Source organism: Miscanthus floridulus, chromosome 8 (assembly GCF_019320115.1).
Source record: "Miscanthus floridulus cultivar M001 chromosome 8, ASM1932011v1, whole genome shotgun sequence".
Lineage (NCBI taxonomy): Eukaryota > Viridiplantae > Streptophyta > Magnoliopsida > Poales > Poaceae > Miscanthus > Miscanthus floridulus.
In genome coordinates, this window is record NC_089587.1 from 153,889,995 (window position 1) to 153,903,890 (window position 13,896).

General features: G+C 42.0%; 1 protein-coding gene across 1 annotated transcript; it reads right to left on the reverse strand.

The window, feature by feature from the left end:
* Positions 1-669: 669 nt before the first annotated feature.
* On the reverse strand, positions 670-12,288 carry LOC136470036 (U-box domain-containing protein 36-like). Its single transcript, XM_066468011.1, has 4 exons — positions 12,139-12,288; positions 2,399-2,524; positions 1,021-1,371; positions 670-900 (listed from the first exon to the last, which is right to left on the reverse strand). The coding sequence occupies exons 1-4, from the start codon at positions 12,286-12,288 to the stop codon at positions 670-672; spliced, it is 858 nt and encodes a 285-aa protein (XP_066324108.1).
* Positions 12,289-13,896: the final 1,608 nt, after the last annotated feature.

A 13,896-nucleotide genomic window follows, 5' to 3' on the forward strand; every position in this document is an offset into this window, starting at 1 on the left:
CACCAAAAGAAAGTTGCAACAATATTTTGAACCCTCACGCGAGTCGTCGCGCGGCAGAGATGTGTAGCCAAACGCGGACATCAAATTTGGCCCAGCAAAAATATGTCAAATTACAGGGAGAGAGGCCAGCCTTTGGGCCTTTGCCGCTTTGGGCAGCGTTGACTTTCCGGCCCACGAAACCTCAATGGCTCAATCCAGACTGAGATGAATCCTTCCTCCCGAGGTCAAGCCCCATTTCCATTCATTCAAACGGAAATACAAGAGTTGAGTTTATAAGCATAGAGAAAAGAGAGCTAGCAGAAACCGCTGCAAACCTATTACAGCAGGGAGCACTCTGTCTCAGAGGCTGAAAGGGAACCGCAAACCACTACCTGACCGTTAAACCTTCTCACTGACAGACATACGACAATACAAAGCCATCAAAGAAACTAACAGAGCATAGCTTGCCCAAAAAAGACAAACAACAGCAAAAGCGTCTTGAAGATGGTAGACTTCAGCAAAACATCAGCTTTTACGCCTGATGATCCTTGTCCTTGCGGTGGGTGTATTGTGCCTCCCTGTTGTTGGTCGCCCCCTTCCTTGGCTTCGATGCTAGGATGTCTTTCGCGGTTTCGCCACCTTCAGCATGACTTCCACGCCTCGAATCAGACCTTGAATCCTATATATATGCTATGGAGCGCCTGCAGAATGGTCAGTTCCAGGCTTCCAGCGATGCTGCCGCCGCTCCTGTTCCCACTCGAGGATTGCCGAACGGAGAGCCCTGTTTGGGGTCAGCTCGTTGTGAGCGAGTCTCAGGTTCGTCATCGATGAGGTGTCGCGCCCGCTGCTGAGCCACGCCCTGATTGCTTCGCCTTCGTAGGTGAACCCGTCTGCCGCGATGTGGGGATCTTCCATCACGTCCTGCAGAATTCACCATCCAGGAAACGGAACTTGTAAACCTTCTCCGCGTCTCAGACTCAGAACCGTCATCTAATGTTGCACAGTAGTAAAGCTACTGCATCTGCCTGTTGTTTCACTCACATGGTTAATTGGGCACACAAAGTGCGATGGCGCCGGAGCGTCGTCTGATGCAGACACCCGGCTCTTCCGGCGCAAATCCTCAGCTTCAGTTAACGCGGCGTCTCGCTCGCGCTGCAGCTCCAATTTGTCTGCTTCAAGTATCTCGAGGATGCACTTGCTGGCCGCCAGCTGCTCTTCCTGAGCCTTTCTAGCACGATTCAATTCGGTTATTTGCTGCTTCAGCTCCTGCGCATCATCCAGCTCGCTGTAAACCGCTTCGAGCTGTCCTAGTATTTCTTGAACCTTCTGTCTCCCCCGCAGGAGAAGCTCCTGGGCTGCTTGCGACCTCTTTATCTCGCCTTGATGCAGTATCTGCAGTTTGTCTTTGAAGTTTGAACACGCATTGCAGTCTCAATTGCTAATTCTCCAAACAAATATTTACCTTCTTCATAGCACAAAATATATTCACGTTGGCTTCAAGACGAGCGGCAACGACAAGAACCCGTTCACCGGGCGATGGCGGCGTTGCAAAAATATTTCTGCCTCCTTGCCTAATTGACAGGTGGGGTTAACAAATTTACTTCAGCGATAACAATCTCTTAAAAAGCCAAGAAAATGACTGTCTATATCCAGCCAGCTAATGACCAAGTTGGCTGTGTCCTTTGCATGTGAACCACATGTTGCATGAATTGCTTGCTGAGTCCATCAGTCTGAGTGCTATCTTGGACCTGGGGCGGCTCCAGGAAAATAAAGCACTGGCGTCACCGTTCACAAACCATCAATATTACTCTCCTATCCCTTCCACAGTAGCATGGTTTTCAGGCAAACATATTTAACAGTCAAATTCTGCAGCTATGTATATATGTTAGTTATTAGCAGAAAAATATAAGTAATCCTGATGCAATGTAAGTAACTTTCCTAACTGTATTTCCATTCTATTTTCTATTGATCAACATGAACACTAAAAAATATATCTTGTCTGCAAATGAAGCCGGGTAGTCGACCATCTCCTTTTGTTATAAGTAATGTTTTTACCACCTAACCTATAACAAATTAATGTCCATAATTCGTGAAAATTAAGAAAACTTTAAACAGCATATTAGATCAACTTTTGTAGTGTAGGACTGTAAGATTATACTCTGATAATAGCATTGTAGTAACCACCTAAAACAGGAACTAACCTATGGAATCTGAAGTTTCTGCCAGTGACTTTGTTCTTATTTACCGTTATAACATTAAACAATTGTTGTCTTGTACTAACGGTGGTATTCAGCTCTCTGCATATCATCTCTGCTACAGTTTAAATTTGTAATAGGTAGACAGACTAAGGTGTATATGATCATTTTACAATGTTTTGCAGCTCTGATCTAACAAAGTGTGGCATACGAGATTGTCATACACACTTTGAGTAGCATTCATCTGCTGCTGCTCCCACCACAAGCTTGGCTATGCCGTAATGGGCGATAAGCTCCTCAAGCCCTTTGGCAACATCATCCTTCTCAATTATTACTTTCTCACAACTAATCTGTAAAATAACAATGACAGCAAAAGTAGTGGAATTAGCCAGGTGCACTTGAATCATATGTTTGTGCAATGTGTTTTTTCATTGTTTTGTAATTTTTAGATAAAGGCATCGTTGTTTTGCATACTACACTAAGTAGTTTATTTGAAAATAAGGAGGGGTTAGAGAGATGTGGATCGAACCTTTCGTCGTTTACACATCATTTCATATCCAGGGAGTTTCTTCTCTGCCTTTTTCTCGCCCTTTGTTTGAATTTGTCCTCGTACTGTCAGATTTTATCCCCACTGAAACAACAGAGATGAATTCATTGGGACTCAAAAGGTGCTGAAGCAGACCTTTTCTCCTAAGTGTACTGATCAAGGTGAAATGCCTCACGCCTGAGTTTTCTTATGCCTTGTTCGGTTGCAAATCAATCCAAGGGGATTAAGGCCATGTTCGTTTTGTTTCAAATCCATGGGGATTGAGAGGGATTAAATCCCCAACAAGTCAAAATCGTCCTCAATCTCTTCCATCCCCCCTCAATCCCCATGGTATATAGGGTTGAAACGCTTGAAAAACATTTAAAAGCCATTGCAAGCATATGCAACATGCAGATAACACACTTGTAAACATACTTATGAAACACCTGAAAACACTTGAAACATATGTTTGCAACATGCATGCATATGCAGCATCCATCTACTTTTACAACATCTAGATAAAACACTTGCAAAATATATCTGTAACAGATAAAACATTTGAAACATACACTTAAAACATACGTGTATAGCCATTACCACATGTGCAACATCCTGATCTACTTTTGCAACATCGATATATAACACTTGCAGCATACCTCGGAAACATCTGAAACACTTGAAATATACTCTTACACATGCGGTTTTCACCCTTCTTCTTCCGTACGATGCAACACAAAGTGGGGGAACGACTGATTCCTGCAAGCCGCAGCCGAGGATGGTGGCGCGATCTATCAACGGCCAGCTGCGCCTGCGCCCTGGCCTAGGCCCGGCCAGTGACGGCCACCTCTCCTGGCCGCCAGGTCACACGCGGCGGCCGGTGCCTGCGGCCGTGTGTGGCTGCTGCTAGCGGGCACGGGCATGGCCGTGAGGGAGGAAGAGGTAGTGATGGAAGGTGGTGAGCGGCGAAGGAGAAAGGCGAGCATGGCGCCGCTAGCCACAAACGCCCTGCCCTAGTGCCCCATCTGGAAGACGAGCAGCGATGTGGGAGAGAAATATGTCAGTTGTTGGGCCATCTGTATGGGCTAAATCCAATTAAAATAGCGTCTGATAGCAAAAATCGTCCGGACACCCGCGTAAGAGCATTTCCGTATTATAATATGCGGAAGGCCAAGTAGCTAGCATGAACCGCTTGAGAGCGCCTGACTCAGGAAGTTATGTTGCTGAGTTGCATGGTGCAGGTGAGAATTTTTTTTATTTTTAAACTTTTTTAAAACTATTTTTAAAAATAACACTATCCAAAATTTATTTCCAAAACTAACCCATTTGGCCACATCAATCTTCCTGGCGCGGCCAAACAACTACGACGCACTACTCCACATGGCACGGTTGGCCTGCCAACGTGGCAGGTTAGCCAAGCGCTAACCCGCTGACGTGGCAGCACTGCCGCGCCATCAACTCCAGCGTAGCCCCTGCCGCGCCACCCTATCTGGCGCGACAGAGGGGTTACATAGCCACGCGTGGCTCCCTTCCTTTCTCTCTCCCTCCCTCGCTCGGCAGGGCATGCCCAGGGGCTGAACCGGTGCCATCTGCCTTCGGGGCAAGTTGGTGGTCACGCCCAAGCTTCCCCCCGGTGAAAGGTCCTAATATGGCTAGAGGGGGGGTGAATAGCCTATTTAAAAATCTTCAAACCAATTAGAGCAATTTGATTATATGACAAATAGCGAAAAACAAACTTGCTCTAGCTCTATAAGGATAGCAAGCCACCTATCCAACAATTCTAGTTGTTATGATCACTCGGCACACAATCTACTAGGTCACTACTTACTAAGAGCTCTCACAATTGCTACACTAAAGAGCTCCACTAGATGAACTTAATCCACAAAGCAAGCTCTCAATTCTAGCTACACTAAAGAGCTTGCTATAGCTAGTTTGCGGGAATATAAATGAGTAAGGGAGGTGATTATACCGCCGAGTAGAGTAGTGAACCAATCACAAGATGAATACTTTATCAATCATCGGGAGAATACCAAAGGGCAAGAGACAACCAATTTTCTCCCGAGGTTCACGTGCATGCCAACACGCTACGTCCCCGTTGTGTCGACCAACACTTGATGGTTCGGTGGCTAAGAGGTGTTGCACGAACCTCGTCCACACAATTGGACACCGCAAGAACCTACCCACAAGTGAGGTGACTCAATGACACGAGCAATCCACTAGAGTTATCTTTCGGCGCTCCATCGGGGAAGGTACAAATCCCCTCACAATCACCGGAGATGGCCACGAACAATCACTAACTCGTGTCAATCCTCCTCCGCTACTCCAAGCCGTCTAGGTGGTGGCAACCACCAAGAGCAACAAGCGAATCCCACAACAAAACATGAATACCAAGTGCCTCTAGATGTAATCACTCAAGCAATGCACTTGATTCTCTCCCAATCTCACAAAGATGATGAATCAATGATGGAGATGAGTGGGAGGGCTTTGGCTAAGCTCACAAGGTTTCTATGTCAATGCAAATGGCCAAGAGGGTGAGCTTGAGCTGGCCATAGGGCTTAAATAGAAGCCCCTATGAAATAGAGCCATTGGCTCCTCAGTCCACTAAAAAGCGGGGTGACCAGACGCGTCGGTCAGATCAATCGGACGCTGGACCCTAGTGTTCGGTCATGCGATGTGTGCCTCGTGTCCCCTACTTCAAACGCTGATCGCCCGATCTCAACGATCATCAGTACATTTAAGTTGTGACCGAACGCGCTGCTTCAAAGTGACCGAATGCAGGATCTCAGCGTTCGGTCGTTTCCAGTAAGCATCCAGAAGCGAAAAATCACGACTGGACACGTCCGGTCATGCCCGACCGGACTCACCCAGCGTCTGGTCACTCAATGTCTCCCCTTGCACCACATATGTCATCATACGTCATACTAACCGGACTCAGGCCCTGAGCGTCTGGTCAATTCTCGCGCCAGCATCCGGTCAAGAGACCGAGGGCGGACTTCACTGCGCTACTTATAGGACGTAGAACCCCAGCGTCCGGTCCTTGTGCTACCAGCGTCCGATCACTCTGTAAACCCCTATCTTTTCTGTATAGGGCGTCGGTGGCACCATCAGACTGTTCGTACTCTACGGGCGGACACTCCACCGGTGAAGTTTCTAACCCTTGCTCAAATATGCCAACCACTAAGTGTATCACCTTGTGCACATGTGTTAGCATATTTTCATAAATGTTTTCAAGGGTGTTAGCACTCCACTAGATCCTAAATGTATATGCAATGAATTAGAACACCTAGTGACATTTTTTATAACTGCATTTCGATACAAGTTTCACCCCTCTTAATAGTACGGCTATCGATCCTAAATGTGATCATACTCGCTAAGTGTCTTGATCACTGAAACAAAATGGCTCCTATAACTTATACCTTTGCCTTGAGCCTTTTGTTTTTCTCTTTCTTCTTTTCAAGTCCAAGCACTTGATCATCACCATGTAATCACCATCATCATGTCATGATCTTCATTTGCTTGACCACTTGGAATAGTGCTACCTATCTCATAATTACTTTGATAAACTAGGTTAGCACTTAGGGTTTCATCAATTAACCAAAACCAAACTAGAGCTTTCAATCTCCCTCTTTTTGGTAATTGATGACAACGCTTACACAAAGATATGAATTGAGATTTAATTGAATCCACATTGCTTGCCCAAGCATATTTACCATGTGTAAAAGGATATGGACAAGTTTCATGAATCCCATATGGTAGCAATTGCTCCCCCTACATATGCGCTAAGAGTTTGGATTAAAGCTTACACATATGCTTAGATAGGAAATATAGGAGACAATGTCTACCAAATGATGCTAAGGTATAAGAGATTGACCTTTGAAGCGTGATACCAATCGGAGTGCACCAATATACCATCCTTAGCACCATTAGTAACTAGACATACATAAAAACTAGAATACCCCATGAGATCAACATTACAAGCAAGGGTCTAGTTTTCATAAAATGAACATAAGTCTAGTTGTTTTAGCCTATGCATGCTAGTTTTTTATTTCACCATTCAAGCATATAACTAGCATACACCACACAAGCATGGATGTTGAAATTTAAAACTTGTGCCATGAAAGCAAATATATGAAATGCACATTCAAATGCAACATACAAGTTTATGAGCTTGCTCCCCCTACTTGTGTGCATTTTTTATTGATCCCCTTACAATGTCATTTCATTTGTTTTCATTTGTTTGCTCCTCCTATCTTACTATCTTTGTGAATTTCTCTCCCCCTTTGTCAATAATTAGCACAAAAAGGCGAGCTTAAATTATAGATAGGTTAGGGTGAAACCATATGAAACGAGGATCATTTTCCCAACTTGGTTCAATCTAGATCACTTGCAAAAGATATTTAACTCGGTTTGATCCAAGACAAGCTTCTTCACACCTTCAAATAAGGGTTATCTTGTACCATGTTGAGTTAAACACTTAGAGCTCATTTTCTAGATCAAACACTAGGTTTACAAGCCCACAAACATGTCATATGCTACCACTAGATTATTTCAAACATACAAGCAATAGTGGTACCATACAAGCATCAAATTCATTTGATTTTCATGAATAAGCCTAGGACATGATTGGAATGACTAGATGCACTAAACAAGTCCTTAGCAATGGATGGATGACATGTCAATCAACTTTACCTTGCTTTGCTCGAAGGAGAGGCATGTCATATAATGGGGGGGGGTGCATCAACACATATTGGAGAAGTCAAGTATGTTCAATTCATTTCTTAGCTTGCAAAACCTCTTCTCGTCAAGTGGCTTGGTGAAGATATCAGCAAGTTGATCTTCGATGCCTACACTCTCAATGCAAATGTTCCCTTTTTGTTGGTGATCTCTTATGAAATGATGGTGGACATCAATGTGCTTTGTTCTTGAATATTGAACTAGGTTGTTGGTGAGCTTTACGGCACTCTCATTGTCGCATAGCAATGGCACTTGCTTGAATTTGATTTCAAAGTCATTCAAAGTAGCCTTCATCCAAAGTAATTGAGCACAACAATTGCCGGCCGAAATGTACTCCGCTTCAGCGGTTGAAAGTGCTACACTATTTTGCTTCTTTGATGACCAAGATACAAGTGATCTTCCCAATAGTTGACATGTGCCCGATGTGCTCTTTCTCTCAACTTTGCATCCCGCATAATCAGAGTCCGAATATCCAATCAACTCAAATCTTGCTCCTTTGGGATACCACAATCCAACATTTTGTGTATGCTTTAAGTACCTCAATATTCTCTTTGTTGCCTTCAAATGACTTTCTCTTGGTGAGGCTTGAAATCTAACACACATACATACACTAAACATCACATCCGGCCTTGATGCGGTCACATAGAGTAGGCTTCCAATCATAGACCGATACATCTTTTGATCCACCATGTTGCCACTAGCATCACTATCCAAGCTTCTACTTATCCCTATTGGTGTACTAATAGCTTTAGCATCATCCATTCGAAACTTCTTGAGCATGTCCTTCATCTACTTTCCTTGACTCACAAATATGCCATACTTCATTTGCTTGATTTGAAGACCAAGGAAGTAACTAAGCTCTCCAATCATGGACATCTCAAACTCACTTGCCATTATCTTGCCAAACTCCTCACAAAAATCTTAATTTGTTGACCCAAATATGATATCATCAACATAGATTTGCATTACAAACAAGTTATTTTCAAGCTTCTTGGTGAAGAGAGTGGTGTCAACCTTTCCCATCTTGAATCCCTTAGAGAGTAGAAAATCCCTCAATCTCTCGTACCATGATCTAGGTGCTTGTTTTAATCCATACAAAGTCTTTCTCAACTTGTAAACATGGTTGGGTTTCTTTTCATCTTCAAAACTAGGAGGTTGCTCAACATACACAAGCTCATTGATGTACCCATTGAGAAGTACACTCTGCACATCCATTTGGTACAACTTGATGTTGTGGGCACAAGCATAGGCTAACAAGATCCTAATTGCTTCCAATCTTGCAACCGGGGCATATGTTTCTCCAAAGTCAAGACCTTCAACTTGAGTGTAACCTTGAGCCACTAATCTTGCTTTGTTCCTTATTACTATCCCATCTTGATCTTGCTTGTTTTGAAAGACCCACTTGGTTCCAATCACATTATGATCCTTAGGCCTCTCAACTAACTTCCATACTTGGTTTCTTGTGAAGTTGTTTAGCTCTTCATGCATAGCATTGACCCAATCAACATGCTTCAAAACTTCATCTATCTTCTTAGGTTCAATGGATGACACAAATGAGAAATTCTCACAAAATAGAGCCAATCTTGATCTAGTTTGCACACCTCTTAAAATATCACCAATGATAGTGTCCAATGGATGATCTCTTGTAACATTGGTTGGTTGAAGCACTTGCACTTGATTGCTTGCATTTGATTGATCACTTGGTTAAGATGATGAACTAGCCACTTGTTGTTGATCTTGCACTTTGTCATCACTAGTTCTTGCTTGAACTTAATCATGAGAACCACTAGCTTACACATTTAAGTTAGAGAGCACTTGATTCTTGTCATCTTCAACATCAATCACCTCTCTAGGCCTTATATCACCAAGCAAGAAACCTTCATCACATTTCTTTTCAAACTTGCTTAATCTAGTGCCTTTCTTCAATATGTAGCATTTAGAACCAAAAACCTAAAAGTATGCTATGTTGGGCTTTGTTTCATTCAATAACTCATAGGATGTCTTTTCTATCATGGGGTGACAATAGAGTCAGTTGTTATAATAGCAAGTCGTGTTGATTGCTTTAGCCCAAAAAGAATGACTCACATTGTACTCACTCAACATTGATCTTGCCATGTCAATAAGTGTTCTATTCTTCCTCTCAATAAGACCATTTTATTGTGGAGTGTACTTGGCCGAGAATTGATGTCTAATTCTAAATTCATCACACAATTTATCGATTCTAGTGTTCTTGAACTCACTTTCATTGTCACTTCTCGCTTTCTTGATGGTTGTTTTAAACTCGTTGTGAATTCCCTTGACAAATGATTTGGGTGTTGCAAACACATCACTCTTGTCAACAAAAAAGAACACACATGTGTATCTAGTGAAATCATCTATAATTACAAATCCATATTTGTTTCCACCAATGCTAGTGTATGTGGTTGATCCAAACAAGTCCATGTGCATCAATTCAAATACCTTAGATGTGCTCATCATGCTCTTCTTAGGATGTGTGTTACCAACTTGCTTTTTGGCTTGACATGCACTACATAGCTTATCCTTCTTAAATATGACATCTTTCAAGCCTCTAACTAAGTCATGCTTAATCAACTTATTCAATTGTTTCATTCCAACATGACCAAGTCTTCTATGCCATAACTAACCCATGCTAGACTTAGTGATCAAACATGTTGACAATTGAGCTTCTCTAGCATTGTTCAATTGTTTCATTCCAACATGACCAAGCCTTCTATGCCTTTGAAGATCAAGTTAGAGTCATCTACATTTATGATCTCTACATCATCCACACCAAATATGCACTTGAAACCAAGATCACACAATTAAGCTATTGATAATAGATTGAAGTTCAAGCTCTCTACTAGTAGCACATTGGGGATACTCAAGTCATTAGATATTGCAATCTTACCAAGCCCTTTGATCTTGCCTTTGTCATTGTCACCAAATGTGATACTATCAATCTTATTGCTCTTGTTTTCATTGATTAAATTGAACATTCTTGGATCACTGGTCATGTGTTGTGTGCACCCACTATCAAGCACCCAATGCCTTCCTCTAGCTTTATAATTGACCTACAAAAGAAGATTGATTCTTTTTAGGTACCCAAACTTGCTTGGGTCTTTGATGGTTAGTTACCAAGGTCTTTGGTATCCAAATAGCCTTCTTCTTTGGGCCCACAATTGGTGTACCAATGAACTTAGCCTTCACACCATTGGCACCCTTAACGAGCATATAACAAGAATCAAATTTAATTGAGGATACATTAGGTAGCTTGTTCTTGTTAATCTTGCAATTTTGCTCTATATGCCCAACTTGCTTGCATCTATTGCAAAACCAACCATTGTCCTTCACAAAGCTAGCTTTAGGAGTGACAAAGGTCGCCTTGCCTTTCTTGGGAGTATAGCCTAATCCCTCTTTGTTCAGAGAAAATCTTTGGCTACCCAAGTACTTTAGCAAGTAGACATCTTCACCATAGGCATTGCCTAAGGCATGAGTGAGCTCATTCACCTCCTTCTTGAGGGTTTCATTTTCCACCATTAGTGAGGCATCACAAGTGAGACCATCACTCAAAGGTGAAGTAGGAGTAGTAGTGCTACAAGAAGTGTTAGTGGGAGCAACTACAATGGGTTTATAAAAAGATTCATTAATAATATCACATGTTAGTCCCACATCACAAGACATAATCACTTGCTCCTTCTTGGCTTCCTCTATTTTGACTTGCTCGATGAGAGAGGAGTGAGCCTTTTCAAGCTTAGAGTGAGCTTTACCAAGCTTCTCATGGGCTTCCATTAGCCTCTCATGAGTGGCATTGAGCTCATCAAAGGATTGCTCAAGAAATTTGACTTTCTTGCGTAATTCTTTGCACTCCTTTCTCTTCATTTCAACACAAATGTGCACTTGCTCACACATGTCTAAGAGCTCCTCCTTGGTGTACTCTTCCTCCTCCTGCTCATCATCATCATCACTCCTACAAGCATCACTTTCACATTCATCATCATCACTTACATCATATTTTACCTTGGAATGCTTTGCCATGAGGCATATCGATGGAGTGTCGAAGATGGAGGGCTTGTTGTTGATGGCGATGCTTGCTAGTGCTTTCTTGATAGATTTCTTGTCATCATCACTAGAGCTATCACTATCTGAAGAGCCATCACTATCCCATGTGACCACATAGCCTCCACCTTTCTTCTTCTTTTGGAAGGTCATTCCCTTCTCCTTCTTTTCTTTCTTGTCCTTCTTGTGCTTCTTCTTCTCATCCTCATCATTGTCACTATTGTAGGGATAATTCACTATAATGTGATCGGGGCTCTTGCAATTGTAGCATCTTCTCACATATTCTTTGCTTTTGGTGTAATCTCTTCTCTTTCTTGCACCATAACCCTTCTTCTTCATGAATTTTTCCATCTTGCGCACAAAGAGGGCCATAGCTTCATCATCAATATCACTAAGATCATCATCATTACTTGATTCTTTTTTAGACTTTCCCTTGTTCTTGGATGATGATGAGCTATCCTTGAATGCTATACTCTTCTTCTTCTTGTCTTCTTCTTTCTTCTTGTCATCCCTTTCCACACGGTATGTCTCTTGTGTCATGACATCACCTAGTACTTGGTTAGGGGTAATCTTCTTCAATCCACCTCTTATGATAAGCAATCTCAACATCTCAAATCTTGGAGGTAGGCACATTAAGAACCAATAAGAGACATCATCATCCTTGATCTTCTCTCCCAAAGCCTTCAAGTCATTGACAATTACTTGCAACTGATGGAACATTTCTGGAATGCTCTCATGATCATTCATCTTGAAGCTTGTCAACTTATCCTTGAGGATGTACAACTTGGTACTCTTCACCATAGGTGTGCCCTCATATGTCTCCTCCAATCTCCTCCACACCTCATTTACTCTTTCACAATCCTTAATTTGCTCAAACACCTTAGAATCAATGGCATTGTATATAGTGTTGAGAGTCATTGTATTGCATTGCTTGTTGGTCTTGTCTTGGTTGGTGAGATTGTTGGGATTAATGATAGCATAGTCATTCTCAGTTACATCCCATACTTGATCATTGATTGAACCAAGATACATCCTCATCTTTCTCTTCCAATAATTATAGCATGTGCCATCAAAGAATGGTGGTTTGCCCCCCACATGGTTGAACACAACTTGAGCCATAATTTGACACCGAGGCTGTTAAGCCTTTAATCAAACGGTGACCACGGCTCCAATACCACTTGAAAGGTCCTAATATGGCTAGAGGGGGAGTGAATAGCTTATTAAAAAATCTACAAACCAACTAGAGCAATTTGATTAGTATGACAAATAGTGAAAAGCAAACTTGCTCTAGCTCTACAAGGGTTGCAAGCCACCTATCCAACAATTCTAGTTGTTATGATCGCTCGGCACACAATCTACTAGGTCACTACTCACTAAGAGCTCTCACAATTGCTACACTAAAGAACTCCACTAGATGAACTTAATCCACAAAGCAAGCTTTCAATTCTAGCTACACTAAAGAGCTTGCTATAGCTAGTTTGCAGGAATGTAAATGAGTAAGTGAGGTGATTATACCGCCACGTAGAGGAGTGAACCAATCACAAGATGAATACTTTATCAATCACCGGGAGAATACCTATCGTAGAACCAACCAATTTATAAGAGTACAAGTACAATGGCAGCCCACAAGCGGTCGCACTATCATACTTGAACCTATATAAACCCGGTAGTCCATCAAGTACCATGACAGGTCTCGATAAACGCTTCACAACAACCAAGATCATACATGATTCAACATATATGTCACATATTACATAAAGTTCACAGATACATTTTCATCATCAAAGTATGAAACAAAGTTATTACAAACCAAGTTTGATAATCAAAAGCGGAAGCAATTAAGTTTGAAAGTAAAGTTTCCAACATAGTTTAATACAATGCCGAAATACGATCACAATCCACACAAAAGCATGTAGAGGGATTAATAAAGAAGCCTACCCAAGGCTTACTCCTCATCCACAGCGGGATAGAAGCAACTCTTGCAATAACCATGATATACAGTGCCATCTGCAACAATGGGAAATAAAACCCTGAGTACGAGAAGGTACTCAGCTAGACTTACCCGTCATAAACCAAAAATAAAATGACTCCAAGGATCATGCAAGGCTGTATAAGTGGAGATAGCTTGACAACATTTTACATAAAAGTGATTAACTCAGTTATACAATTATGATTCCGTTATCAAGTTGATTATAACTATCCCTCTCTAAATTAGCAACTAACCTATGCCAAACATGTGGTATATCATTTTAAAAGCATACAATAGTAACCATAACAGGTAGTGTAATTCCATATTCATTCGAACCATCATGTTCTATAACACAATCACTACGATGCTGGAGCTAGCCAAGTTTCTCACTATCCGGGAGAGATGGTGTCGGGTACCATAAAACAGGGTACCCTGAGCGT